This window comes from Andrena cerasifolii, chromosome 2 (assembly GCF_050908995.1).
Source record: "Andrena cerasifolii isolate SP2316 chromosome 2, iyAndCera1_principal, whole genome shotgun sequence".
NCBI classification, from domain to species: Eukaryota; Metazoa; Arthropoda; class Insecta; order Hymenoptera; family Andrenidae; genus Andrena; species Andrena cerasifolii.
This window is the reverse complement of record NC_135119.1, coordinates 15,787,800-15,814,309: the sequence shown is the minus strand read 5'-3', so window position 1 is coordinate 15,814,309 and position 26,510 is coordinate 15,787,800. Positions and strand designations below refer to the sequence as shown.

The window sequence follows — 26,510 nt, the reverse complement described above, 5'->3', positions numbered from 1 at the left end:
TCAGTATTTAAAAACAAGCGATCTTTCCTCAAAAGCCAGGGGTGCAACTGCCCCTTTTGCACCCCCCTCCGGACGCCCATGTACGCTATATCATTCCTTTCCGAGAAATTTCGCGACACTTGGCGTTGTGCAGATGCGGCGTTAATGTAAACAGCTGCATTATTTGCAATTTACATGGGTCGGAGGGGAAGTTTGCAAAGTAAAGATCTCGTGTATAACTTTTTTGGCGATTGTAAAAGTTTACGCGAGACAGTGGCTCGGTGGAGTTACGGCCGATGCGGCCGGTAAACGAATAATCTGTTTCGAGGCGTTAAAGGTTGGTTTAATTGCGGATGAATATGCGGGATCGGGGGGCGGGGGTGGGTGGTGGTGCGGGTGAAGTTGCTGGTCCGAGCCCGCACGGAGAAACGATGAAAAGTTAAAGCTGCGAACGGCGAACGTGTAAAAGCGCGAACGGCAGACAGGCGGGCGGGAAATTGCGTTTGGGAAGGGGATAGAAGAAAGGTGTTGCTCGAGAGAAGCAGAAGCAAGTAGGCAGATACTCGGCTCGAGTCGAGTTGCTCGAAGCGAGAATTACGCAGTTGTCGCTAGCGGGTGACTTGCTGCGCACACTCCCGCGCGTTCCCTTTGTGTTATTTTCGGGCGGAATCACTGTTCAAAGCTTTAAATAGGACCAAGTTTCCGACGAAGAAGACAGTCCACAACACCGGTTCTATATGCTGGAGCATCGTAGATTATTTGCTGTGAGTAAACAACGACCGAACGGCGAATCGGGACACTTGAAACGTCGAATTCCCCGGTAGAAGCCCTCGCGGGCAAAGGCGCGAGGGCTTCTAAAATGTTTTCGAGGCGAGATTACGAGGGCGATGACGAGTCGGCAGTTACGCTCGTGGCCGGGATTGAATCGTGCGCTAGCTTTCCGTAACGTTGGAATTGCAGCGGGTCTTTCGGTATAGTAACGAGCTGAAAGAAAAGAAAGGGCAGACACGGGCGATAGGGCAGGGCAGAGGATAGATAGGTCAGAACGATGGTCCTCGTTCGGTCTGGGACTGGCGGGCGCATCATCGCCAAAATTGTGCTGCTATCTTGGCAGTGTCTCGTGGCTCGAATCGGGATCTCGACTGTTGGATTGAACGCGCCGCGCCGTACGCGCCGCGTCGCTTCGCGTCCGCGTCGACGTTGCGCGGGAAAGTCAAACGGTTCCGCGTTTCACTAGGGATGAAACGAGAGTCGCGTTTGCTTTGATGTCTCTTTGACTTCGAGTCGAAGCGAAAGGGATAAACTCGCCCGGCAGTTTAATGAATGTCGGGAGTCGGACCAAGGTGCCGCAAATCAACGGAGAATAATCAATTAACAAAATCTGTTTTCCCCTTTCTCGCCGGTGGCGACGTTTAGATGCCTTCCGAATGCATCGCGAACCCGTTGCAACGAGAGCTGGCCGACTCCATAATACGTTTGCAACCGCTCGACGAGATTCGAATCCTGCTGGCTTGCGGGGCAAAGGCAAACGAGCCCGTGACGCAGGGTCTCAGGCCGTTGCATTACGCGGTGTGGCAGAGATACACCGAGGCGGCACAGCTGCTGCTGGTCCGCGGCGCGGACATCGACGCGACTGACGAGTGTGGATACTCGGCGTTGCATCTCGCCGCCGAGCATGGCTACTTGGATCTGGTGAAGCTGCTGATCGAGCACGGCGCCAATGTTGACCATCGGCCAGATACTGGAGAGCTTTTCCCGAGGTAGGTGTACCCTTAACTTTTATTTCAAGCTTAGGCGAGACCGGGGCTGGTAGGCCAGTCTTTCAGTGTTTGATTTTTAATTAATTATGTGGACGAAATGTCATTAAATCGGTTAGTATATTTGATAAGGTAGGCTTACGTTTGGCTGTCTGATTGAATTATTAAAGTTGGCTTAAGGGGACCTTCCGGGCTAGAGCCCAAAAAAATAGGTGATCTTTAGGAATTAATTGAAGGAAAACTACTATGTATAATTTAATGGGACTTTTTGCATTGTATTAAGGATGTATTAAGCTACAGAAATATATTTTTTGGTTTATAATTAATTATTGTTGACGGCACTGGGGAGTCGTTAAAGTCAAGGCGTCAAAATCTTGGTCCAAATCGGTGGGTCTTGTATTTCCAAAAGTTATTATCCGATTCGACTGAAACTTCTTTTAGTTTGAAGAATATACTTCTGGCTAGAGGGGAAACCAGAAAAAAATACAAAAATGACATTTTTTAAAAAAATAACGACACTTGAAATTTAAAATCACTTTCCCCCTATATTTTTCGTCCTTTCAACGCCTTTGAAAATTATAAATTTCCAATTTTATGTATTTTTTCTGCTTTCCTCCCTAGCCAGAAGTATATTCTTCGAAATAAAAAAAGTTTCAGTCGAATCGGATAATAACTTTTGGAGATACAGGTCCCACCGTTTTCAGAACAATGTTTCGAGAAACACGCGTTTAAAGTTTTACAGGGGCGCCGAGTGGCCGGTTGTTGCCCATGCATACGCCGCTATTCAAATGCCTATAACTTCCGGAATTTTACGAATTTCAACAAATCCCTTTAAACGCGTATTCCTAAAAGGTTGAACATTCGAAAAATGAAATAAAAAAAAATCGACTTTTAGGCAGGAAGGTCCCGTTAATGTCACAACAATTAAGGTATTTTAATGTTTTTCTAACACCTTCCATGCTGGTCAACCAGCCCCATGATCGGGGTTCGTAGACTTACAGTATGGGGTAGGTTGACTCCCTAGTAGCATTTATTTGTTGGGAGTTTGTTTGTCCAATGACGTGTTATCCGTTGGCCAACTGTTGAAGGGTCGCGCTATTTTTAAATGGGCTAACCATTGCAACCAACGCAGGCCCAACTGAAGGTTTCTTTCCACAGGCCCAACTGAGGTTTCTTTCCAAAAGACGTCTTAATGACGTCCAGAAGGCGTCTTAAAGAACTTCAAAAGACGTCGTAAAGACGTCTTTTTCAGGTCTGGTTTAGGGGGAAAAAATTTCGCAGTGGGGAGAATCGAACCCAAACTTTCCGCTTACGAAGCAACCTTTTTTTGTTTTAAACAACGTTTCATTTACGACACTTTGCTTACGAATGTATTTTGTACACTCTAATGTATTTATAACATAATGAAATTTAAATAAAAAATAAAAATCGCTTTCCGAATAACAAAATAACAGTTTAAACCTTATGAACGTTATATGTCAACCAGCCCCGAACGACCATTTTGACTTTAATAATCTATATAACCTTCGATTACTTATGTATAAACAAAAATACTACGTCGATAGATCGTCTAATAAAGAAACTTTAAAATAGTCTCTTAACATGTATTCTATTGTAACTATATAAAGCGTGAAAAAATAAAATCTTTAAGAAAATATGTTTACTTGGGCAGTCAATTTTTCGACAAATAACTGTCAGAAAACGTGCGATCGCGGGGTTGGACATAAATGCATGGCATAGTATAAGTGACTTCTTTCTACGGTAAATCTTTCCGTAGTAGAGCATATGTCGGTGAAACGTTATTAACAATTAGTCAACCTACCCCTTGTGACAACCAGCCCCGGTCTCCTCTGCGCACTCGTTAACAGCAAGTGCGGCGGGGGTTGGAGATGTGACGGCACCTCTCCGCAGAGCTGGTATAAAGACGACTACCTGTGTAAAGTCGCGTATCCACCTGTGCATTTGCCCTGAATGTGCATCGGGCGCCTACCGATTTTTTGCTCGTTCCGAGCTCGGCGCGCGCCCTTAATTTGCGGTGTCCACTCCACGGTATCGTTCGGACGCGAATGCACGCTTCGATGGACCGTCAGCAAGCGGGTCGGCCCGAACGCGCTCCGAAGTTCGGCGGCCGAGCACCGAGCGAGCAAAAAATCGGTGCGCGCCCGACGCACGTTCGGGGCGAATGCACAGGTGAACACGCGGCTTAACAGATTCACGGTATGCGCAGGACGACGTTGTGCGACGAGCCGCTGCGACTTGCTCTGAGAAATCGGCACGTCGACGTGGCTAGAATCCTGCTGGAAGCTGGCGCCAATCCGAATAAAAGGTACTTTTTCGGATCGGAGATCAATTTGGTATCTCCGTTGGACTTGCAGTGCATGGAACTGTTGCTAGCGTTTGGGGCTCAACCGAACACCAGGGACCGCGCGGGGCTTACGCCATTGATGAAGGCTGCGAGATTGCCGCAGGTGAATTTTCCTTTTCATTCCCTTTCGTCGTCCGGGTAATATTTACCTGTGAAAGAACGTTCGTTAGGGGATAGCTTCGGTGCTGCTTTTGCTCAGCTACGGAGCGGACGTTAATTCGATGGCCGATGCGAGACACGACTATCGGACTGTTCTACATTACGCGATCCTCGGCGGTGATCCGACGGTAATCGATCTGCTGCTAAAGCAAGGTGCTCGCCTCGATCTCGGCTCGGAATATCAAAAGCCTACGGCTCTCGACCTGGCCATCTTAAAGGGGGACCCTTCGATCGTCCAGATGCTATTGAAATCGGGTGAGTTGCCGCCTCGCTACCAATTTATTATACCTACGTATGTCCGAGGAACGACCGTGCGGAGCAAGCCTCTCTCCGCCACGATTAGTCCCGAGCCCCATGAGTGACTTGCAATTAGTGGAGCACGCGCAGTTGTTTAGCAATTTCCCGCGTCGAAGCAACAGTTGGCTCTCAGGGCGGTATTCTCAGTCGCTACTTATTCTTAAACAAATGCTTATGCATTCGGCATCCTTTACTAGCTACTGGGTTAGTAGAGGATGCCGCATGCTTGAGCATTTGCTTAAGAATAATTAGCGACTGAGAATACGGCCCTGATACTTGAGAGTCGTTGCGCGGCATTGAGCTATAAAAATACCTGGAGAGTGAGCAGTGGAAAGAAGTAGAGGCGACAGCGGTCCGAGGGAAATAGAAGATCACGGGTGAACCTATCCTTCTTCTTCCTAATGTTACTCTCACTCTGTACTATCTATGCCATGTATGTATGTTGCGCGCGGGTAACTTCACTACATGCACTATATATCCATAGCCTGTTGTAAGAGAGAGATAGGTTCACCCGTTATCCTCCTCTTTCTCGAACCGGCCGCCATTGTTCTGTTCACTCTCTGGTATTTTTATAGCTGAATGTTGCGCGGTTGTTGCTTGTCCACAACTCACAACCATTCTCTCTGTCGGTCATGTCGAATCTAGGAGCCGACGTGAATGCTACCTCGCCGATCATCGGTTCGCCCCTTCACGTTGCCTGCGCGGACAACATACCAAACAGACTGGAGATTCTGTCGATGCTGTTGGAACGAGGCGCGGACCCAAACTTGGTGATACGCAGCGACGAGGGTCCCGCGTTACGCCCGGTTCTTGCCGAGTATGTAGCTTCGAACGAAAATCCGTCGGTCCAAGTGGTGGCGCTTCTGCTCAAGTATGGCGCCCGAGTTGTGATTAAGACGCAGTTCCGCGACCCACACGGTATATTGAACTCTCTACAAAACACGGCGAATAAGCCACGGCTGCTGAAAGCCTTGCTAGAAGCAGCGGAGAGCTTCGATCCTTGCATGATACGAAGATCTAGTAGTCTGACGGACGCGCAGAGGGCGCTGGTAATGGAAGTGGCAAGAACTCCGTTGCCGTTGACTCATCAAGCTAGGTTAATAGTCCGGAAGCTGTGTGGCACCAACTTGCCGAAAATCGTTTGCAAACTTCAGCTGCCCCAGTCGTTGCATCGTTACCTCCTTTACGACTTCCACTAAACGTTTTGTCGCCTTTCAGCCTCCGGAACAGAGGCCTGCCTATATAAACCAGCACTACCTATGTATGCACTACTACTACTACTACTATTCACGCCGATGGTCGTGGCCCGAATCTCGTACAACGAATCGAGGATATTGCTTGCCTCCGTTACGTACTTGGCCGTACAAATATCGTCCCGAACGGTACTTGCCCCGCGCCAGTAAACATCCACTCACGTCAACGATACATGCTTTTGTACCTTTACATCTGTCCTCACAGGTACAATTCAAGTATACCTATGTACAGCTGTATTACACACTAAAAGCCAAATATGTACTACACCTAATACGTAGGTATACATATGTATAGACATTTTTACTTACAACCATGCCGAACAAGCAGAAGCTAAATAAACAAGCATTATTAAATCGAATGAAAACAGTTGTTTTTATGCAATACTATATAGCTGGCCCGTTACCCGGTTGCACCCGGGAATTATTTATGATGTTTGAAAAATAAAAGAGCCTAAACAAAAATAAATAAATAGCCTATAATGTAATCTAGGATGTATGTAATGTATATTCAAAATTTCAATGAAATTCGTTCAGCCGTTTAGGCGTGAAAGAGGGACAAACAAACAGGCAGCGTTTCACTTTTATATATTAGTAAGGAAGCTGGTCAAAGGTGGCTCCACTTGCATCCATTTATTTTTCTCGCGTTCGCGTAAATCCCGCAAGTCCGATATAGCGGCGAACAAAGAGACGCGGGCTGTCAGAGTTGGTGGATAAGTTAACGGAGTTTAGTTGTATAGTTGCGCTTGAAGAATACAGCGAGCGACATTTTAGTCGACACAGCTCACGCAATTCTCGAAATAGCAGCCTCGATACGGTGACCTGCGTCAAATCATTGGCAATCGTTGTAGTCGTGAGGAAATTCTAAATACATATGTACTTCGCAATCGCGTACGTAGTAGCACATACGTACACGTAGTTGCGGTTGCTTATGCCAATTTCAAAACTATCTTTCGATCGATGACGTAAAACGTAAAACATCCAAAATTGTATATATATATACACCTACAATATATACATAGGTACATACGTTCTTGGCGACCAACTGTACCGTTCAATGATAACTGCTTGCGTTCATGCCGGTTCGCTGTTGTTAATAATAGAATTTTTTGTTCCCGTACCGACGCGACGTCAAACTAATAATTGCTAATACGCATATGTATCATGCGCTCGATTTCAAGAAACTACACATCTCTGGTAGATATTAGAAAAGTCGAGAAATTTGTTCGAACTGGACAAGTATAACTGGGAGGATATCCTTGGCGAAAATGATCCGTGATAGAAGTTGCACGGTATCGCGGATTCATGATATTTCTCTGAAGACACGTTGTTCGCGACTATATACAGTGGCTCACAAGCCATAATCGTACACTCTTTAAAATCGCATAACTTTCTTAAAATTAATCCAAACGACTTGAATTTTTTTTAGAAGCTAGAAAGATTAGTTTTGCTAAGTGACGTGATTCGTCGTTTTGAAAAAGCTGCACTTGGTCGGAATAACAAAAAAAAAAGTAGAAAAGGTCTTTTTTTAAAACTTTTTTTTGTGAGCCTGTAATGAAAATTCAAACAACCCGTTTGTAGATTGAAAATCGCTGATTTTGGGAATTTCCGCGATTCTCGACTTTATTCTGCGATCTTTAAGCGTATATAGCTCAGAGCGACGTTAATCGATTTTCATGAAATTTTAGGCACGTATACAACTTACTTTAATCTATAAATGGGTTTTTTGAATTTTCATTACAGGCTCACAAAAAAAGTTGAAAAAACGACCTTTTCTATTTTTTGTTGCTATTCTGATCAAGTGCATTTTTTTTCAAAACGACTATTATGAATTTTAAAAAAGTTATGCGATTTTAAAAAGTGCACAATTATGGCTGTGAGCCACTGTATGAGGCAGTAAGAGCGACAACGGACCAACCCCCATTAAAAAAAAAAATTTCCTATTTCATATGAAGAGTAAAGCCTATTGGAATACGTTATTGCTACTAATTCAATTTCGAAAAAGATATGGGTTAGTCCGTTGTTGCTCTCACTGCCTTATACGTATGTAATATGTATACCGTTGATTCCTTAAGCTTCCATAAGCATATATATGTTACATCTTGACATTTCGATGGTGGTGAAGGGTGGTGAAGGCCATGATCGTCATTCCAGGGACAACGATGTTTGTGTGTTTAGTTAGTAAACGTACCTATATGTATATTGATCATCGTACATGTGTTTATGTAAAACAGCTGGTTTGTCATGCCTGGTCATGCCGGCCGGCGGTGAACCGCGTTGAATTTGTACGCAGAGAACATAAAAAAGCTGGTATCCAGAGACACTAACAATAATGTGCGTATATGTATCTGCGTTTTTTCTTGTACTAAATCATTTTTAATCCTTTCATTTTCTTTTAAATGACCGACGGGCCCGCAGTTTAGAAGGTGCCCTGCATGCAGACTGCATAATAAGGTGGCGCTTATTTACTCTTGGTAAAATTTTTTTTCAAGATTTTCTTCGGGGCACCCTCCAGAATAGTTCCAAATAATTAAAAAAAAATCCTTGTAAAGTTTGAGCTCGATCGGTTAACGGGAAAGGGTGCCCCTGGGCCCTTAAACATTTAAATCATTATTTAACAGCTCGCGAAGTTGATTTTATATAATATCCTCCAAGTTATTGATTAAATAAAAAAATATGTCAAACAAAAGTTGTAGATCCGGACAAGGAGCGTTTTGTATGTTCTATTACTTTTTCTCGTGCGACAAACGGTTTTCGAAAAAAGTCGAAAAATCTAAAAAAGAACAAACTGTTTTTTCCTCAAATTTTGAAAGTTTAAATGCTTCTAGATCACTTTTTATAGACTCTATATCTTCGCAAAAATATCGAATATATAGACTCCATATCTTCGATATTTTTGCGACTTCCGGTCTTCTCGTCTTACCATCTGTACCAATGAATGTATACATGACCGGTTTGTTGGGTGTGTAACGTGTACTCTATGCATATAAATAGGTTGTAAAGAGTAGGTGTAGTGAAAGATCGATACGCAAGACAACGCGAGAGGGCGCGGATGACGGAGCAGCGAGCAGCAGTGAGCTGGAAAAAGTAATGAGCAAAGTGTTGGATCACAAACAGTCATCAGCTGTTTGTTATTAATAATAAGAGTACAAGATCAGTAAGCGAACTGGTAAGGAGAGAAAAGGGGGAAGGCGTTTTACAGAGAGGATCGTGCAGTTGCCAACGCACGTAACCGCAACTTGGCGAAACTGGACGATTGACGAAATAACCTCTGATCGTCCATGATGGCCGCCAGAGCGTTGATGTCCGTTCTACGGTCCGGGAGAGGATACGTAGGATTATGGAACGAGAAAGGACTGGTTGCTGCCGGCAGAGCAGGGACTCCGTTTGGCATCGGAAGGTGATGTTAACGTACCGAGTATCGGAGCTATAAAATGTAATTGCGCGTCGTAGACAGTTTGTGGTTATGTAATCGTGTCCTAACCTAGAAAAGGCAGCTAAATCGATTTGCTTTGAATGTATGTAAATGCTACGAACGTTACAGTCAGCAGCAGCGCGATGGGCATCAATGGGCGCCGGATAAAGAGTACATACAGGAGTGGTACAAAGAGTGTAAAGTACTTTACTCGGACTCCCCGCAAGAGTGGGAACCCCCACCCACGTACAGGGATCAAGAGGTCAGGCAGCCGGGAATTAAAAACATAGCCGTCAATTTTGGCCCGCAACATCCGGCTGCCCATGGGGTGTTAAGGTTGATCGTCGAATTGGCCGGCGAGAAAGTCGCTCGGGCGGATCCTCACATAGGCCTTCTGCACCGTGGTACCGAAAAGTTGATAGAATACAAAACGTACATGCAAGCTTTACCGTACTTTGATCGGTTAGACTACGTTTCCATGATGTGTAACGAACAATGCTTCTCGATGGCCATCGAGAAATTACTCAACATAGAAGTACCCCTGCGAGCGAAATACATTAGAAGTAAGCGTTACTTTCGATTCGCGATCGCTCGGAACAGCGGTCGCAGGTTCTCGCCGCTTCTCTGGTTTGCTTAATCCCGCGCGGATCTGTACACTGGCGTGGTTTTTCCAGCTCTATTCGCCGAGCTCACAAGGATCTTGAATCATATTATGGGAATTGGAACGCACGCACTCGATATAGGTGCTCTGACGCCGTTTTTCTGGTTGTTCGAGGAACGGGAGAAGCTGATGGAATTTTACGAACGCGTGAGCGGCGCGCGGATGCACGCCGCTTACATACGGCCCGGCGGTGTCTCTCTGGATATGCCGTTGGGTTTAATGGACGACATATACGAATGGGCTTCGAAATACGCCGAACGAGTGGACGAAGTCGAAGACATGTTGACGTCGAACAGAGTCTGGGTCGGACGGACGGCGAACATTGGGACTGTAACGGCTGAGCAGGCGTTGGAGTGGGGTTTCAGCGGTGTGATGCTACGAGGTTCGGGGATTAAGTGGGATTTGAGAAAAACTGCTCCGTACGACGCGTACGATCTTGTCGAATTCGACGTGCCAATCGGTAAAAACGGGGACTGCTACGACAGGTGAGCTGAGCCTTCCTTCTCCCCGTCTTTCAGCTTCGATTGAATAATCGGTCGGGTTGCCGCGTTTCTGTTCTATTGTAGGTATCTTTGCCGTATAGAGGAGATGCGCCAGTCTTTGCGCATCATTTATCAGTGTTTAAATCAGATGCCACCGGGCGAAGTAAGGATAGACGATGCGAAAATAGTGCCCCCGAGACGGGAGGAAATGAAGACCAGCATGGAGGCGTTAATTCATCATTTCAAGTTGTATACGCAAGGCTTCCAAGTACCACCCGGTGCCACGTATACCGCGATAGAAGCGCCGAAGGGCGAATTCGGAGTTTATCTCGTAAGCGATGGTAGTAGCAAACCTTACAGGTGTAAGATCAAGGCACCCGGCTTCGCCCATTTGGCCGCCTTGCGCCATATGGGTCCAGGTTGCATGCTGGCCGATATCGTAGCGATTATTGGTACTCTGGATGTCGTATTCGGTGAAATCGATAGATAAAGATAATCGCTTGCCCAGCGTCTCCTGAGTGATCCTTGGGCGTATCGTTAGTATCTCCGACGAGCTTTCCACCTTTCATTTCTGTTCGTGTACAACGGCAAGAGTACGATGACGAGAAAGAGAGAAATAAAGTGGACCTGTTGCTCTGTGGTAAACCTGCATTTACTCTTCACCTGTACCTACCTACGCATCGTCGCGAAGTGGCCGAGTCTCCTGTGTAACACCGTAACCCTTACAGATTAATTGCGAACACGATTTCAGTGTGGAGAAATTTGGTTTGCCTTTGTCTTTATTAGCTAAATCCTTACTTAATCACAGCTTTCTTATTGGCATAAGATTCGGTTAGAAGGAGCCGTTGCGTAGTAGGCAGGACTTATTCAACTGTTAATCGTGCGACATATTCTGCAAATACCAGGCAGTCATGATTTTCTCCGATGAATCGTTAGAATTTTTCGAATGTCGTGTCATTCGTTTATAATAGCTACCAACGACGAGTTAGACCAGTTTTCGCTCCTACCTAGCCAGTCATTAATGATACCCTTCCCAAAGACGACAGAATTAAACGCGGCTCGTTGTGTAATGTTTGAACAAGCAGAAATCTACGAATACATATTTTATTGTTACCGCAGGTGGATCCGCGGTCTGTCCAAGTTGTCTGGACATGCCTTCTCGTGACACGAACAGTATAGGGATTAGCTTCCAATTAAGGGTTCAAGGTTCTTGTTAGCCGTAATTTTGTGTCTCGAGCAAGGGCAGGGCATTCGTCGCACGTTACACAATTATCCGACGGTAATTATGTGCTGGTTCGCACCAACGAACGCGTTATTTCGCTCTGCCTTCGCTGAAATCGCTCGTCACTGTGCCACGCCGCGTTCGGTTTGTCGGGCCGTTGCATAGCCTAAATCCTTGATGGTCACTCGTTACTCTTCCCATTATTCGTTCTCGAGATTTCACAGTCTTTGTATCTATGTATATATACTTAGTACTCTCCACCACAGCGTTTAACACGTTGGTCCATTGTCGGCAGTCAAGTAAACGTGTTAAAAATTTTGCTCTCGCATTGCATTATCGCGTTAAAAGTTTTCGAGAGAAAGGCGGAGGAAGAATGTTGTTGGAAGCAGTTGGAAAAATACGAGACGTTCGTGACACAACGGATTCGGCCTTTGTTGCGAGAAATGAGGGACGAAGGGGCAACTTGACTCGCGTCAATAGGTAAACGAGTTAATGAATGTATGGAAACGGTGATTGCAGAGCGTGGCTCTGACAAACCATGTGAAGCAAGCAAGAGAGAGAGAGAGAGTGATACAGAGGTGGGGCGAGGGGGTAGGGGATTGGTGACAAGTAGGTAAACGGTAGGGATGGCTGAGAGAGAGGGCGAGAGAGGGGAGGGGCGCAGCGCGACAGTGGCAGGTATGCAATGGTGACGACTCTGGTGGCAGAATGAGAAAGAAAACGAGAATGAGAACGGTTAGCGCTGGTTGGAAAAGAGGAGCAGAAGGAGGAGGATAGAGAAGTGGCGACTGTAAGAGGAAGGTAGAAAAAAGTCTTTGGGGAGCCGATAGGTGGTGTAGGGCATAGATAACTGTGTAGGGTATCCAAGGAACGTGGATCGTACCAAAAGAGGGACGAGGCGAAGACGATGGTGTGAATAGGATGGAAGGAAGAAACGGTGGAGGAACGAAGGAATGGCGGACTGGAGAAGGAGCGGAGTGGAAAAGAACGAGTGGGGGTAAAAATAAATCGTTCACCTGAACCGCATGCTCGCCGTTCACGATGCAGTCGAGCGGGAAGAGAGTAACGTTCATTTGGCGTTTCGCGCAGTGTTTCGGCTGACCTCGCAGCGATCGTTTCGCTCCGCTCTTATTCGTCTTATAATCCTCTCTCTGCGAACCCGCTTTCGCTCGCGTTCCTTCGCCGCTTTGCTCGCCGTTCGTCGCACCAAGTGACTTGTGTCAGCATCGCCGTTCCTTGGCCGAGATCGAAGGTGAATCGGGAATACTCACGAATACCTACGTTTCGCACGTGACCGGTCCGGCTCCACGATTCGGAGGTTCGGAGATTTAGAGGTTTCTCGGATCGAAGCTTGCGATCAGTGTCGGCGGCGTGCGCGCACGCGCCTGTGTTCGCGCTCGCCGAGACCCTTTCGACCAGAATTTGCCTGTGGCGCGTATATACCCCGCTTGCTTCTGGATTCTAAGCAGTCGAGAACGACCGGAAAAGCTGTTGCTCTGTAGAAAGGTAAATCATTTGGACGTACTAGCCTGTGTGCTTCGGCGTAAGATACCTAGCCTTGCATCGGCCGTGTATCGTCCGTTGGTCGTCGACGCATCGCCAGTGGCACACTTGCCGCTTGGAAAGGAGAATAGACTTTCTCCTTCTCGTCGTTCCTCGTATCACAGACGCCTTTCGTCTCGTTCTTCCGCGGGAATAAACGCGCTCGGCAGCTACAACGCCCGCGACGAGAATTAACGAGAACCAGGTCGCGGACGAGGACAAGGATTAGACCCAGGACGAGAATTAGCACGAGGACGATCGCGAAATAATTGAACGCAGCGATACGGCCGTTGACAAGACTGGCGAGCAGAGCGGTGAAGCGAACACGAGGATCGAGCAGAGTGGAACGCGATTCGTCGAACCCGGGAGTAAAGAGATTATAGTGGGTCCTCACGCTATCGGCATTCTGGAGAAGTTTACGCACGCGAAACTAGAGCAACCCATCTAAAGCTGCGGATAAGGGGATAAGCAGGGAACAGAAAGAGAAAGGGGCTGGGAAAGGGAAGGAGTGAAGGAGGGAGGTGAAGCGTTCGGCCATTTACGAGGAAGAAGGAAACGTGCCCCGAGGGGAACAACGGACGTACAAGTAGCGAAAATAGTGGGACGGCGTTTATACACGGTGACCGATCAAGATGAGGGTACATCGTGGGATTTGCGCGAAATTGCAAGGAGGCTTTCTCAGGCGATGGTGTAAGTAAGCGGTACAATGGTCGCGGTGGATAGCACGCGTAGTCTGCTACTTTGCTGGCACGATCGCGCAACGTCCTCCCGTTCGAGGGTACATTAACGATCTCGTTAACGCCGTTACCGGCGCCACAAGTGTCACGCTGAGTGCGCTCTTAATTCGATTCGATCAACATGTCATCTTGTATGCTCGGTCGATGAATCATCGCGCTGCGTCTGTCGTAATGGACCCCCAGCTCCAAGTCGTTCTCCTTGTCGTTTTCATTTCCATTTCCGTTCGACATTTCCGCCCTCCTCGAAGAAAACTCTGAACGCACTGGCGATCATCCTGTGTCTCTCTTACTTTCACTTCGAGTTTGCGAGACACGAGCGGCGCATCGCCGTAACTTTTCTTTTTAACGTAGGTGCAGATAGCCGACGCGACGCGCCGTACTATCGGTTACCGAGAACGAGAGTCGGTTCTATCCCCGAAACGCGGGAAAGAAGCGCGACCGTTTATCCGAGCTGCGCGGCTGCCAAGGTTCACCTTTGCATTCTCGCAGAATTCACGATACCTATGCACGAAACCAGGCCGAAAACGAGGAAATAATCGGATCGTGTGACGTAAGGGAAACGCGGAATGATGGAAATTACGACAAAAAGTTTAATGCCACGCGTTCTAGGAGACTGAATATCGCACACGCGTAATTACATAGCCTCCGGATATTATTCGCGCGTCGGAAAGTGAACTTTGATACCATTATGAGAAACGATCGAGCGGGAAGATACCTGTGATTCTGGAATTATTATGTTTTTTTTTCTGCCGTCGGTCGGCTCGTTATGCAACTTTCACGCAGGTTAATGCGGAGATATCGAAAAGTCGCGACAGGTTTTTTATCGCTATATATCGTTACTTGGCCCTTGAGTTTTCGAAAACGGCAAAAACAAGGACGACGACCACGACCATAACTCTTGAGATCCGAGACGTGTTTCAAAAACGAAACGTGAGGGATTATTCCACTAAATTGTTCTTCGACTAACCTTCGAATACAAATTTCGAATACAGCGAAGTTATTCGAGAATAACGAATAAATTTTTAGTCGTTATTCGTTATTCGAAGGACCGCCGTGGTGACTAAGCGTCACGAATAAGCCGCTCCGGCTCGAGTAGGTACACTCGAAAAGTGTGCAGCGGCTCGGGTTCCGACCCTCGCTTATTCGTGTCGCTTAGTCGCCACGGCGGTCCTTCGAATAACGAATAACGACTAAAAATTTAGTCCACAAAAAATTTAGTCGAATATAAATTTATTCGTTATTCTCGAATAATTTCACTTTATTCGAAATTTATATTCGAGTTCATTCGAACAAAAATGTAGTCGAATAAAAATTTAGTCGACTAAAAATTTATTCGTTACTCTCGAATAATTTCACTTTATTCGAAATTTATATTCGAGTTCATTCGAACAAAAATGTAGACGAATAAAAATTTAGTCCACAAAAAATTTAGTCGAATAAAAATTTATTCGTTATTCTCGAATAATTTCACTTTATTCGAAATTTATATTCGAGTTCATTCGAACAAAAATGTAGCCGAATAAAAATTTAGTCGACTAAAAATTTATTCGTTATTCTCGAATAACTTCACTTTATTCGAAATTTATATTCGAGTTCATTCGAACAAAAATGTAGACGAATAAAAATTTAGTCCACAAAAAATTTAGTCGAATAAAAATTTATTCGTTATTCTCGAATAATTTCACTTTATTCGAAATTTATATTCGAGTTCATTCGAGCAAAAATGTTTTCGAATAAAAATTTATTCGACTAATGCTCAACTCTGCCGGAAAGCGGAGTCGAGAACAGATCGCCCGGACTGGTTCAAATCGAGCCTGGCCGTTGCGTTGATGCCGTTTCGTTAGGTAGGCGCGAAACCTTCCGAGTAAGAGCAGGAAGCGTAGCCTTATATAACAGGGAGTAATTGACTGCAAGTACGCGTAGGTAGGTATGTAGGTTCAGCCTTTCGGAATCGAAGCTTGAAACGCGTGTTTCACCCAACGATGACACTCGGGCTGATTCGAAGCTTTCGCTGAGCGATTCAGCTCGGCAGTTAGCGGTTTCAGTGTTGCTTTCGTTGTTTGGCATTTAATTCTTGTGCCACAGAACGCTGCGTTGTACGAGGAAGAGATGGGGTGGTACAGGAGAAAAGAGATGGAGAGGAGGAGGTGAATGAATGGGAAAGGAAAGGAAGGGAAGAGAAAGAGTACGATTACGTGGCATTGCGGTAAACCGCTGCGACAGGTTTTCGTTCTAGCAAGCTCGTTCCACGTTGCACGCGCCAAACCACGATAGAGGGGCTATCGAACAAATGTTGCATTCCTTTTGAATTTAGCAGCAATTAGCTGACTGTCGTCGGGGGAGACGCAACATGGTAATCGTTGAACGAGGTTTCCCTGGCCGCGTTGCGTCCGACAAGTCGAATTCGTTAATCCTGCACCCTGGCGGCTGGCACGATGAAATGGTCGAAACTATTCGCGATCGCGAGGCCCCGAATCGTTGATAAGGCCACATCTTCACCACCGTTCTCCGCGGTGGTAACGAATGTAGGAACGGTTAGCCCCGTCGATAATTCTCCGACTGTGTTGCGTCAAAGGTGAACCGCACTCGTGGAACGCGGCATACGAAATTCCATTCTCGCCGAGATTTCACGCATGCTCACGCGCACTGGCACGCGCACACATACGTACGTTCCTTCACTGTTTCGTTGTGTACTCTATCGCGGCCGTAGGTCTTGGCCGTTGCTCTGCTCAATTGCGCTTTCACCTATTCGTAGTTTCTTTCGTACACGAGTTGGCCTCGTCCATAATGATAATCGGAGCGACGAAAAGTCCGGAGTGTGGTCAGATCTAGACGGAGGAAGAGAAAAACGGTTCTTGTAACGGTTAACAACGAATGAACAAACTGACGCATCAACGATCGCGTACAACGATTGGTCGACCGATCGGAGACTAAAGCAGTCGGCACGCAAAACGTATGCGTACAGGACGATTTGAGGAAAAAATAGCGCGGTGTATGTAAGTACGCGTGTAAATAGTTTTCGCGTGGTCGGGCCAGCCGTACGATACGATCGGGCTCGGTTGCGCGACCAGCCAGCTATGTAATCGACGTGACTCGCGGAAGGGAGGGAATAGCTCGTTGGGACAACTGTGAGAACGGGAACGCGTTGAAAGTACGCCGGATTTCAGTGCGAAACCCGCCGCAGAGTTTCTTTCGGATTAAGCTACTACCTACGAATCCAACACCCCCTCGCTCCACTCCAACTCGGATTCATCCACTTTTGATGGAATATCGATCAGAGGGTGATTTGTTCGTGCTATATCTTCGATCTTCGTTACCAGCCTCTGTTTTTCCCACCTCTGCAAACCGACCGTCGCAGTGTCATCGCATCCAAGATTTTATTCGAAAGTCGATCGTTCCTTCCTTACATCCTGCGAATCGTCTAACAATGTACTATGTAAGACGAACACGGGACATACTCACCGTTACTCGAATGCGCGGTGACACGCGTCTTGTTACGATCATCTGGCACGACCTCCGGCATAATAATAATATCATGGACAATTACGAGCTACGTGCATGCATATGGGCGACCGTTTTTTTTTCTCCTCGACTCGATTGTATTCGATGACTGATCGGATGGCATAATATCGTATGTAAAGCTGCAGGTATATACCTACATACCAGTGGCGGATTTAACAGGGCGGCTGATGAGCAGTCGAAGGCCCCTGCACAGAAGGCCCTCGCAGGGCCCCATCACCGAAAAAAAAAATTGATTAGGTATAGGTATCCAAACACTACATTTTTTTCGAGCCACTCCACTTAGCCCGTTTTTAGTAAACTACTCCTTCATTTTGCCGAAAAATGGGCCCCTGCCCAGAAGGTTCCCTAGGACCCTATTTTAAAAAATTATGATTTTCACCAAACACTGAAGGTATTTTTTTCTGTACTACTACACTTAGCACGATTTTAATAAACTATCCATTTATTTTCCCGAAAAAATGGGCCCCTGCCCAGGAGGTCCCCCTAGGACCTTATCTTAAAAAAAATTATGATTTTAACCAAACATTATAGGTATTTTTTCTGTACTACTACACTTAGCACGTTTTTAGTAAACTACCTCTTCATTTTCCTCCGAAAATGGGCCCCTCAGAACATTTGCTACCTGAGCCTTTTTTCTTAAATCCGCCACTGCTACATACCTACTTACGTTCGCCGTTGGTCGGCCGCGGCGCCGCTGTGTAGATGAAGGGGAACGAATCGAGTGACATGGGCGTCGGCAGGGGGGGGGGGGGGTGTTTATACTGAAAAAGGAAATATTTTTAAATTTCGGTTTTAAATTTTTAATTAAATTGGCACTATAAAGGGGGTTAAAAAAAGCAAGAGGTGTATATTTTTCTTTACCAACGTTGTCCAATCCCAAAGTTGTCCCCTCCCTCCTGGAAAAAGTCTCCGGACGCCCCTGTCGAGTGAGAAGATGCGAGCGGCGAAAATTCGTCGGGCGATCGCAGGGAATGAAAATTGGCCCACTCCTCCCCCGAATTTCCACATCGGCTGACGACGCATCGACCTGTGCGACTTTTGCATGGCCGACGTTGGCGCTCTCCCCCCCCCCCCCGCCGCTCGCATTCCTTGATGCATTTCAGATACCGAACGTTTCGAAATCGCTCCAGCGCCTGAACGAAGTTTTTCTCGCCGTTCTCGTTATTCGGCGATGGATACCCAACAGCGTTTTTAGAGAAACAAAGCTGCCTGAACTGTTTGCTCGCGCTGGCTGGAAAGTTCGCGTCTCGAGGTCGCGACATCAGCCTAAAAGATTTCGTAAGGTCGAGAGCGTCACGTCCGCGACTCGGCAAATCGTGTCTCGCATTCTGGATGCGTGATCATCACGCGTCGGCATCGTCGTCGTCGTCGTCGTCGTCGTCGTCGTCGCGCTACCGAGACGTTCGCGTGCAAGTTTTCCGCTGGAAATATTCCCTCGGCCGAGACCCCGAGGATTCGCGTAACCGCGCACCGTCAAACGGATCGTTCGAAAGCCGAACGACTAGGCGTTCCAGGTTACGGCGCCAAGTCTCCGCGGACTATGGAATGGTAGAACCACTCGTTTCGAAGGTCGACTAGTACGATGCCGTCGCGTACGTGCGTTTAAGCTCAAACTACGTGACTGAAAACTTAACCGGTCGACCGGATCATCGTTGGACCTCGCCCGGTCGCGTCGATTGCCTCGATGTATGTAGCTCGATTCCATCGCATCGGCGAGGTTCGAGGACGATTCAACGGTTCTCGTTGTTGGCCGTTTATCGTTTGTCAATAGGTACATGCTCGATGGTTGCGAGACTCGACTCGATCACGGGCCACGACAACTGAGAGAGAGAGAGAGAGAGAGACGAATCGACGCATCGCGATCTTGAAACCGCTTGAAGCGGAGCGTTGCGATGCGTTGGAAAGTTTACGATTGCTCGTCCGTATATTTGGTTTCCCAGTCGGCATGGGTGGTAAGAAACGAGTTGGTCGATAATAGGTAGTTGGATCCCCGTGAAACGCATTGGAACACTCACGAGATGGAAATCCATCAGACGGTTGCCTCGATTGCAAGCTTGTCCACCGCGGACGAAATCGTTGAGGTTAAAGTTTGCCCCGCAATCATGGTTGTTCGACATGGAAATCTGTACGAATAGCTGACAATGAGTAAACTCTGTACCTACTTAGGTGGCGGGGAACACGCGCGGCCGAGGGATAGCTAGCGGAAAGAAAATTACGGAATGCGAGGATTTTTCCGGTAACTGGTAAACGCGACACGATAGAAAGCAAAGGCGACCCACGATAGTAACGCGACCAACTTTCTTTCGTTGGTTTGCTGCGCGTGAGCAGACGCCCGCGCGCTCTGTTTCGTTTCGTTTGTTTTCAATTCGATCACAACACGGGTGGGCGAATGGGAAATGTTACTCGAGAACTAAAACGGGAAATAGGTTTGCACAGTCATCTCCATCGTGATTTTCCCATTTCGCCCCTCTAGGGTCATTTGTTCGAATCGAAACACATATAGGGTGGCTGTACCAGTAAATGAACACGTACCAGTGAAGGGACAGTTTATATTAAAATGAGTAAATAAGTTATTAAAATAAGCAACTAATTAATTAGAAACTTCTTTTAATTTCTTACTTCATATCCAAACAATTTTTGCAGCACGCGGAATCAATAGCGCTGCAAACATAATTTTATAAAAGTGTTCATTCATTAGCCTTAATTGTTCATTTATTGGTGCGTTTACCCTACCGACCGATGGCCAACTGTTCTGATGTGGTTCCAGGGGCTGCAGTAGCGGTTGGAGCGCTACTGATTATCGTGGCCGCAATTCTGGCGGCAGTGTTCCCGAAATTGGTGGACGTTCTGCTAAACAGAGAGATCGCCCTCCGAGATGGCGGCCGTACGTTCGATTGGTGGAGAGAACCTCCGGTGTCGCCTCAGCTCAGCGTCTACATTTACAACGTAACGAATGCTGATGAATTTTTGAACGATGGCGAGAAACCTGTACTACAAGAGCTCGGCCCTTACGTGTATCTGCAGCAGTGGAAGAAGGTCGAGGTGAAGTTCAACGAGAACGATACCGTGTCCTACAAAGTGAAGAAACAATTCGTTTTTTCGCCGGTAAGAATCTCTGCATTTCCTTGTCCGTTCGACAGACCGTGTGACTCAAGGTCGCGTTCGCGCATCGATTCTATAGTCGATTCGCGACTCTCTCGGAGAGTTATTGTATTTTTCCCCTCCCCTCTTCTCCCTTTACCTCCCTTCTCCCCTCCTCTCCTCATGCGGATATATAAACAGTTACCTTTTCGACGGTTCTGAAACTTTCGATTCTCCTTTTTTCGCTGCCCATTGACGAATCGTGTAACCAAAACAAAAACGAGCGATACGCAGCGGTAGGAGGAGCCGGAGAGAGAGATGTGGGAAAAATAAAGAATGGAAAATTTTTCGTAAAAGTGGCGATACTAACTTTGGCCGCGCACTGTGACGCGATGCTAGCAAGCAACTATATGCTAGTTGTGTCGAGTAACAGCGGTGCGACGGGCTTCCGCGAATTAAAAGCAAAGGTGTAGGATAGCGACTACTTAGTGTTTGGCCAACGTGTTCTCCGAGAGACGCGCGATACCTCGATTCCCAGTATTGTTCCTAGGAACAATGTAGGTCGAGCGAACGCGAACGATCGTGTACAATATCATCGTTCGTATAGATGAGTATGTATACCTCGTGTACGCGCACACTAAGTGGAACCACGTCTTCTTTACGGACGACGGATGGTTCGGGACAGGGGGCAGGTGCGCGGCAAGAGGAGGCGCGAAAGGCACGAGATGAGAAAGGACGGAATTATACACAATCTATAGGCTATACATGGATGTTGGCCCGCGAAAACAACCGATGACCGGTTATAGTGCCCGCAAAGATACAGCTAGCTCGTAAATTAAACACTCGAGCAGCGGTCTTTGATGCCCCGGCACCCAGGGCCTTACGCGGTATACTATTGTAGGAATATATCAGTAGGAATTGAGTCTCAGGCCCAGGGCTTGAAACCGTTATTATCAGGATTTCGGTTCTTGAAAGAGTTATGAAGAACCTTTATTCGGAATAACCGTTATAAAGAACCTAAATATCAGACTATATAAGTATAAGTTACGGTTCCTATATAGCTCTATAACTTTTATTTTTTAGGTTCTATAACTTTTATTTTTTCGGTTCTATATAAGTTACAAAGCGGTTATAGAACCGATTCTTGTAACGATTGTACAGAATTGTACAGTAAATGAAATCACAACATATTACAACTATAGATGTGTAACCAAATTGTTTAAAAATTATTATAAATAAGTAAGCAAATATATATTATGTACACAAGTGATCCTTGCATACCGCCGAGTGTATACATATACATATGTACAAATGTGTACATAATATATATTTGCTTACTTATTTAGAATAATTTTTAAACAATTTGGTTACACAGAGTAATCTATAGTTGTAATATATTGTGATTTCATTTACTGTACAATTCTGTACAATCGTTACAAGAATCGGTTCTATAACCGCTTTGTAACTTATATAGAACCTAAAAAATAAAAGTTATAGAGCTATATCTGAACCGTAACTTATACTTATATAGTCTGTTATTTAGGTTCTTTATAACGGTTATTCCGAATAAAGGTTCTTCATAACTCTTTCAGTCAGAACCTTCATATAACAGTTTGAAACAGTTATTTTCGAAACCTATTCAAGCCCTGCTCAGGCCGCATGCCCCGAGTGAGGCCCGAGCCCCTTATCTCCCCCTATATATCTGTCAATTCGCTCGTTCCCCGACTCCCGAAACATGTAAACAGGCACGCGCTACCACTTTTACGACGTCGCCGTATCTTTGCGAATGCTTTACTCGACTAATGCAGAGGGTAACCGTTGCGCTTGCAGGAGAAGTCGATCGGCTCGGAGGAAGATTTAGTCGTGGTTCCCAACGTGCCGATGCTTTCGGCGACCAGTCAGTCGAAGCACGCGGCGCGTTTTCTTCGACTAGCGATGGCATCGATCATGGACATTTTGCGAATAAAGCCGTTCGTCGAGGTGTCGGTCGGACAGCTGCTGTGGGGTTACGAGGATCCGTTGCTGAAATTGGCCAAGGATGTGGTGCCGAAAGAGCAAAAGCTGCCTTACGACCAATTCGGCTTGCTGTACGGTAAAAATGCCACGATGCCCGATTGGTTCACCATCTTCACCGGTCAGAAGGACATTTCCAAGTACGGGATTCTCGACAAGTGGAACGGAAAGGGTAGCTTCGGTCACTGGACCAGCCCAGAGTGCGACAGTGTCGCCGGCAGCGACGGGAGCATCTTTCCTCCGCGCATCACCAAGCACACCGTGCTCAAAATCTTTGACAAGGATCTCTGCAGGGCCTTGCCTCTGGCGTTTAAGGTAATCCTAATCTGTGAGACTTGCTTGTCACCAACCATATCCGGATAGTAGTCGGGCAAAGTTTGATTTCAGGAGGAGGTGACTACCGCCGGTCAGATACCCGGCTACAGGTTCGTGCCCTCCAAGGACGCTTTCGCCTCGCCTAGCAGAGTGGAGTCACAGCGATGCTTCTGCCCGGCGGGACCGCCGTGTGCCCCCGAGGGGACCTTTAACGCTTCCCTGTGCCAATACGAGTCTCCAGTTTTGCTCAGCTTTCCGCATTTTTACCTCGGTAAGATGTGTGTGTCCGTTTGCCCCCCGAATATTCGGCCGGCTGACTGGAGAATATCGGTATACTCAACATTTTCAGCCTTCTAAAGGTAGGCTCTCGCTACGCCTCGCCTCGCCTCGGCGCAACTTCTTTTCGCACTCGCGTCTAGGCTCGCGTCGCCTCGGGTTTCTCCGTGCCTGAAGTTATCTGAGCTTGCCCTCGGTTCACGTGTTTGGTCAGTTGCTCAGGGAACCTCTTCCTTCCTCCTGTAGCGGTCACCGAAAGCGGTGGCGCTGCGTCCACTCACGCTGCGCCTCGCATCTATTCCTCAAAATATTCTCGAGGAATAATTCGCGGCTCGGAGCCGCGCCGAGGCGAGGCGCAGTGTGAGTCAAATTGTCAAAATACAGAAGAAAAGCACAGGAAGAATAAAATGAGCCGAGGCGAGGCGTAGTGAGAGCCTACCTTTGTGCTCCATCGCCCTGAGAACTTTTCCCGCCGGCAAATTCTTGCGTTTGAATAGGAGCAGCAAGAGAATCTAGGCGAATCTTGCTTATCGCGAGGCAACCACGCACAGTGGTACATAATTACAGTTTTTGTTCAAATCACCCTACAGGTCCTAATTTTTCAGGAAACTTAACGATTTTTTTTTTAAATTCTTCGCAATTAAATTCTCTATCGATCTCTCCGGACGAAATTTTGAATTTCGTTGCTGATTTTTTTTATATTTAACGAATTATACAGCACTTTTCGAAGATCAGTATCTGTGGGCTTTTTTGGCCGCCTGTTCCGAATTTAAAGTCAGATTTTCGTAATTGAAGGTGGTGAATCCAATATGCCGAATACAGTTGACTTTTCTGACTCAATATTGATGAGCAGGATTTCTAATGTTTGATATTTTTTAAACACGTTCGTAAACAAAAAATCAGAGATTTGCTTGCAGAAGCACAAATTCTGCTCCTCAAACAAGATTGCACATAATAAAGTCGAATTTCTGAAGGCAACTGGGGTAAAACGTTAAGTGGATCAGGCATTCTAGAAATATCAAACATTAAAAATCTTCTGCGCTCATACACAGACGAATAGGCTTAAATATGCAAAATCACGTACACATTTATGAGATGCGTAAAAATTTGTCATTTTAAATTTCACAATTTGATCTACAGTATTAGATTTGTGGTACAAATAAAAAATTTGATCTTTGTAATAATTACCTCATATTCGCAATCAGCGTCCCCTCAAAATCTAGGCGCACTATGTTTCTTCCGTGTAAGCCTTCTGAAATTTTGCTTCAACATATTGGATCCACCACCTTCAATTTCGAAGATGTGACTTAAATTCGGAACAGGCGGCCAAAAAAGCCCACAGATACTGATCTTCGAGAAGTGCTGTATAATTCGCTAAATATAAAAAAATCAGCAACGAAATTCAAAATTTCGTCCGGACAGATCGATAGAGAATATAATTGCGAGGAATTTAAAAAAAAAATCGTCGAGCTCTCTGAAAAATTACGACCCGCAGGGTGATTTGAACGAGAAATGCCATTAAGCACCACTGTGCGACGGGCGAACATTCTCCGTCTTGCCGGAAAACGGAAACGGAGCGTCTGATTGTAGTAACGTTTCAGCGGATCCTGCGCTCCGGGAGGCTGTCAGCGGTATATCGGCGCCGATCGAGGAAAAGCACCAATTTTACATCGATGTCCAGCCGATGATGGGTACCGCTCTGAGAGCCAAGGCGAGAATTCAGATAAATCTGGCGGTGAGCCAAGTGCGGGACATCAAACAGGTCACCTCGTTCCCGGACATTGTGTTTCCCATCATTTGGTTCGAAGACGTGAGTACGCGTGCATTCCATCATCCCTTGCTTGCCTTTAAAACTTTCTACTCGCTGGTGCTCTTCGATCCGTGTGAATCCGACGCGATTCAGTCTCGTAACTCTGCCGTGACCGGCGATCGCGCGTGATAGAAATCGAGAGACAAAACGAGCGACAGCAACGATGGCGGTACCCGCGATGTTTACCGTGCAAGTAGGTAATTGAATGGGTGGGGTTGGGGGGGGGGGGAGGGGCGGTGGGGACAGACACCGCGTGATTCGACGCCTCGGCGGGTGATTCATTTCGATGGAATGAACGATCGCGTGGATAATTCACCGAGGACGCACGCTCGCGCCCGCACCTCGCGGTAATCACTTTTGCTTTGTGGTTGATGGTTCGATACCGAACCGGGCAGGGACGTCGTACTAAAGCGTAACTTACTTTGCAGGGCATCGACGAGCTACCCGTGCAGATGCGCAGTCTGATGAAGATGGCCGTTGATGTGCCGCCGATAGCTCGCGCAGCGGTATCCGGAGCGCTGGCTGCGATCGGAGCGATCGTACTGATCGGCGCGCTCGTGTGCTTGGCGCGCGCCGCTAAACGCCAAGAGAAACTTCATCTGAGCAATCCGTTACCGTCCAACAACAGCTCCGGCAAGACCGGTCAGCTGAACCCGGCTTTCCAGAATTCCTCGGCTTCGAAGTAGAGCGATCGACCTGCCAGCCGATCCTCTCACACCCTCCATTCGCGAACGCGAGCCCGTGTTTTGCGTCCACCGATACCACCTTCGACTATCGCAGCAAACAAAAGATTTATAGTTTCATCTTGTTCCTGTTCCTGTTCCCGTTTCTATTCCTGTTCCTGTTCCTGTTCCTGTTCCTTGTTCTCGCTTCGGAGAGATTCAGAATGAATGAGAATGGTCGAGGTTTGAGCGGGTGGTGGAAAGCGCAAAGCTCGTGGATCGTTGCTCGGTCTGGATTTGCGCTCACAAGAATGATCAGCGCGTTAGAATTTCAAGGCCGCGAGAATGACGCAAGGGCCACTTTAGGGTATACTTTACAGTGTAACGATAACTAAAGCACATTTTTCGGGGTCCTTTTTAATTTCACTTTTGGTGGCGCGTTATCGTGAAGGATCTCTGCATGAAGTGGTGGTGCATGAATCCGACGACGGATAGATGGAAGAAGGATTTAAGGGTGTCGACGAACCTGGGATCGGGGGACCAGAAACTAACGAAGGAGTTGTAAAGAATGCCGATAATGTGCGCGGTACACGCCAGAAAAAAAAAAAACTGACAAAATCGTTCCGTCCAACAGACGCACACACAGAGACACGCACACACGTACACATGCATAACATATAGGTATGTATATATTGGATTGCGCGTGGGAGATTAGACGCGAGCCAAGTCGTCGCGTTCAGACTTTAACGAACCCGACGGCGGCGACCGAGACTCTATTGTTACTCATTATCCGTTTATGTACATGAGATAGATTACGGTTAGGTTTCTAGACGAATCTAGTTTTCTACGACGGAGGAGGCCGAGGAGACAATAAAATAGCCAAATAGTATGGAAATCGGATCGATTCCAGTCGACTTGAAACAATTCTATGGAAATGAATAAAAGCGTATAGCAGGTATATATAT

The 26,510-nt window shown here is 46.7% G+C and overlaps 3 protein-coding genes across 3 annotated transcripts; all 3 read left to right on the top strand.

Annotated features, from left to right (window-relative positions):
• The first annotated feature begins 517 nt into the window (after positions 1-517).
• Positions 518-6,175, top strand: LOC143366048 (ankyrin repeat and SOCS box protein 16). Its single transcript, XM_076806775.1, has 5 exons — positions 518-743; positions 1,396-1,739; positions 3,964-4,204; positions 4,272-4,515; positions 5,203-6,175. Exons 1-5 carry the CDS (start codon positions 717-719, stop codon positions 5,754-5,756), a joined length of 1,410 nt encoding a protein of 469 aa, XP_076662890.1. The 5' UTR covers positions 518-716; the 3' UTR covers positions 5,757-6,175.
• Positions 6,176-8,857: 2,682 nt separating this feature from the next.
• Positions 8,858-11,010, top strand: Nd-49 (NADH dehydrogenase (ubiquinone) 49 kDa subunit). Its single transcript, XM_076806773.1, has 4 exons — positions 8,858-9,207; positions 9,352-9,785; positions 9,897-10,368; positions 10,450-11,010. Exons 1-4 carry the CDS (start codon positions 9,089-9,091, stop codon positions 10,853-10,855), a joined length of 1,431 nt encoding a protein of 476 aa, XP_076662888.1. The 5' UTR covers positions 8,858-9,088; the 3' UTR covers positions 10,856-11,010.
• A 1,376-nt stretch (positions 11,011-12,386) lies between these two features.
• On the top strand, positions 12,387-26,509 carry Emp (epithelial membrane protein). Its single transcript, XM_076806772.1, has 6 exons — positions 12,387-13,819; positions 20,156-20,493; positions 22,300-22,797; positions 22,870-23,068; positions 24,675-24,883; positions 25,312-26,509. The coding sequence occupies exons 1-6, from the start codon at positions 13,762-13,764 to the stop codon at positions 25,567-25,569; spliced, it is 1,560 nt and encodes a 519-aa protein (XP_076662887.1). The 5' UTR covers positions 12,387-13,761; the 3' UTR covers positions 25,570-26,509.
• Position 26,510: the final 1 nt, after the last annotated feature.

Bases quoted from the DNA above. Each gene is read 5' to 3' on its own strand.
- LOC143366048 (XM_076806775.1), top strand. From the start codon at position 717: ATGCTGGAGCATCGTAGATTATTTGCT. The intron at 744-1,395 runs GTGAGTAAACAA...GGCGACGTTTAG, and splicing joins AGCATCGTAGATTATTTGCT to ATGCCTTCCGAATGCATCGC. The intron at 4,205-4,271 runs GTGAATTTTCCT...AACGTTCGTTAG, and splicing joins AGGCTGCGAGATTGCCGCAG to GGGATAGCTTCGGTGCTGCT.
- Nd-49 (XM_076806773.1), top strand. From the start codon at position 9,089: ATGATGGCCGCCAGAGCGTTGATGTCCGTTCTACGGTCCGGGAGAGGA. The intron at 9,208-9,351 runs GTGATGTTAACG...CGAACGTTACAG, and splicing joins ACTCCGTTTGGCATCGGAAG to TCAGCAGCAGCGCGATGGGC. The intron at 9,786-9,896 runs GTAAGCGTTACT...TGGTTTTTCCAG, and splicing joins GCGAGCGAAATACATTAGAA to CTCTATTCGCCGAGCTCACA.
- Emp (XM_076806772.1), top strand. From the start codon at position 13,762: ATGAGGGTACATCGTGGGATTTGCGCGAAATTGCAAGGAGGCTTTCTC. The intron at 13,820-20,155 runs GTAAGTAAGCGG...ATGTGGTTCCAG, and splicing joins AGGCTTTCTCAGGCGATGGT to GGGCTGCAGTAGCGGTTGGA. The intron at 22,798-22,869 runs GTAATCCTAATC...GTTTGATTTCAG, and splicing joins CCTTGCCTCTGGCGTTTAAG to GAGGAGGTGACTACCGCCGG.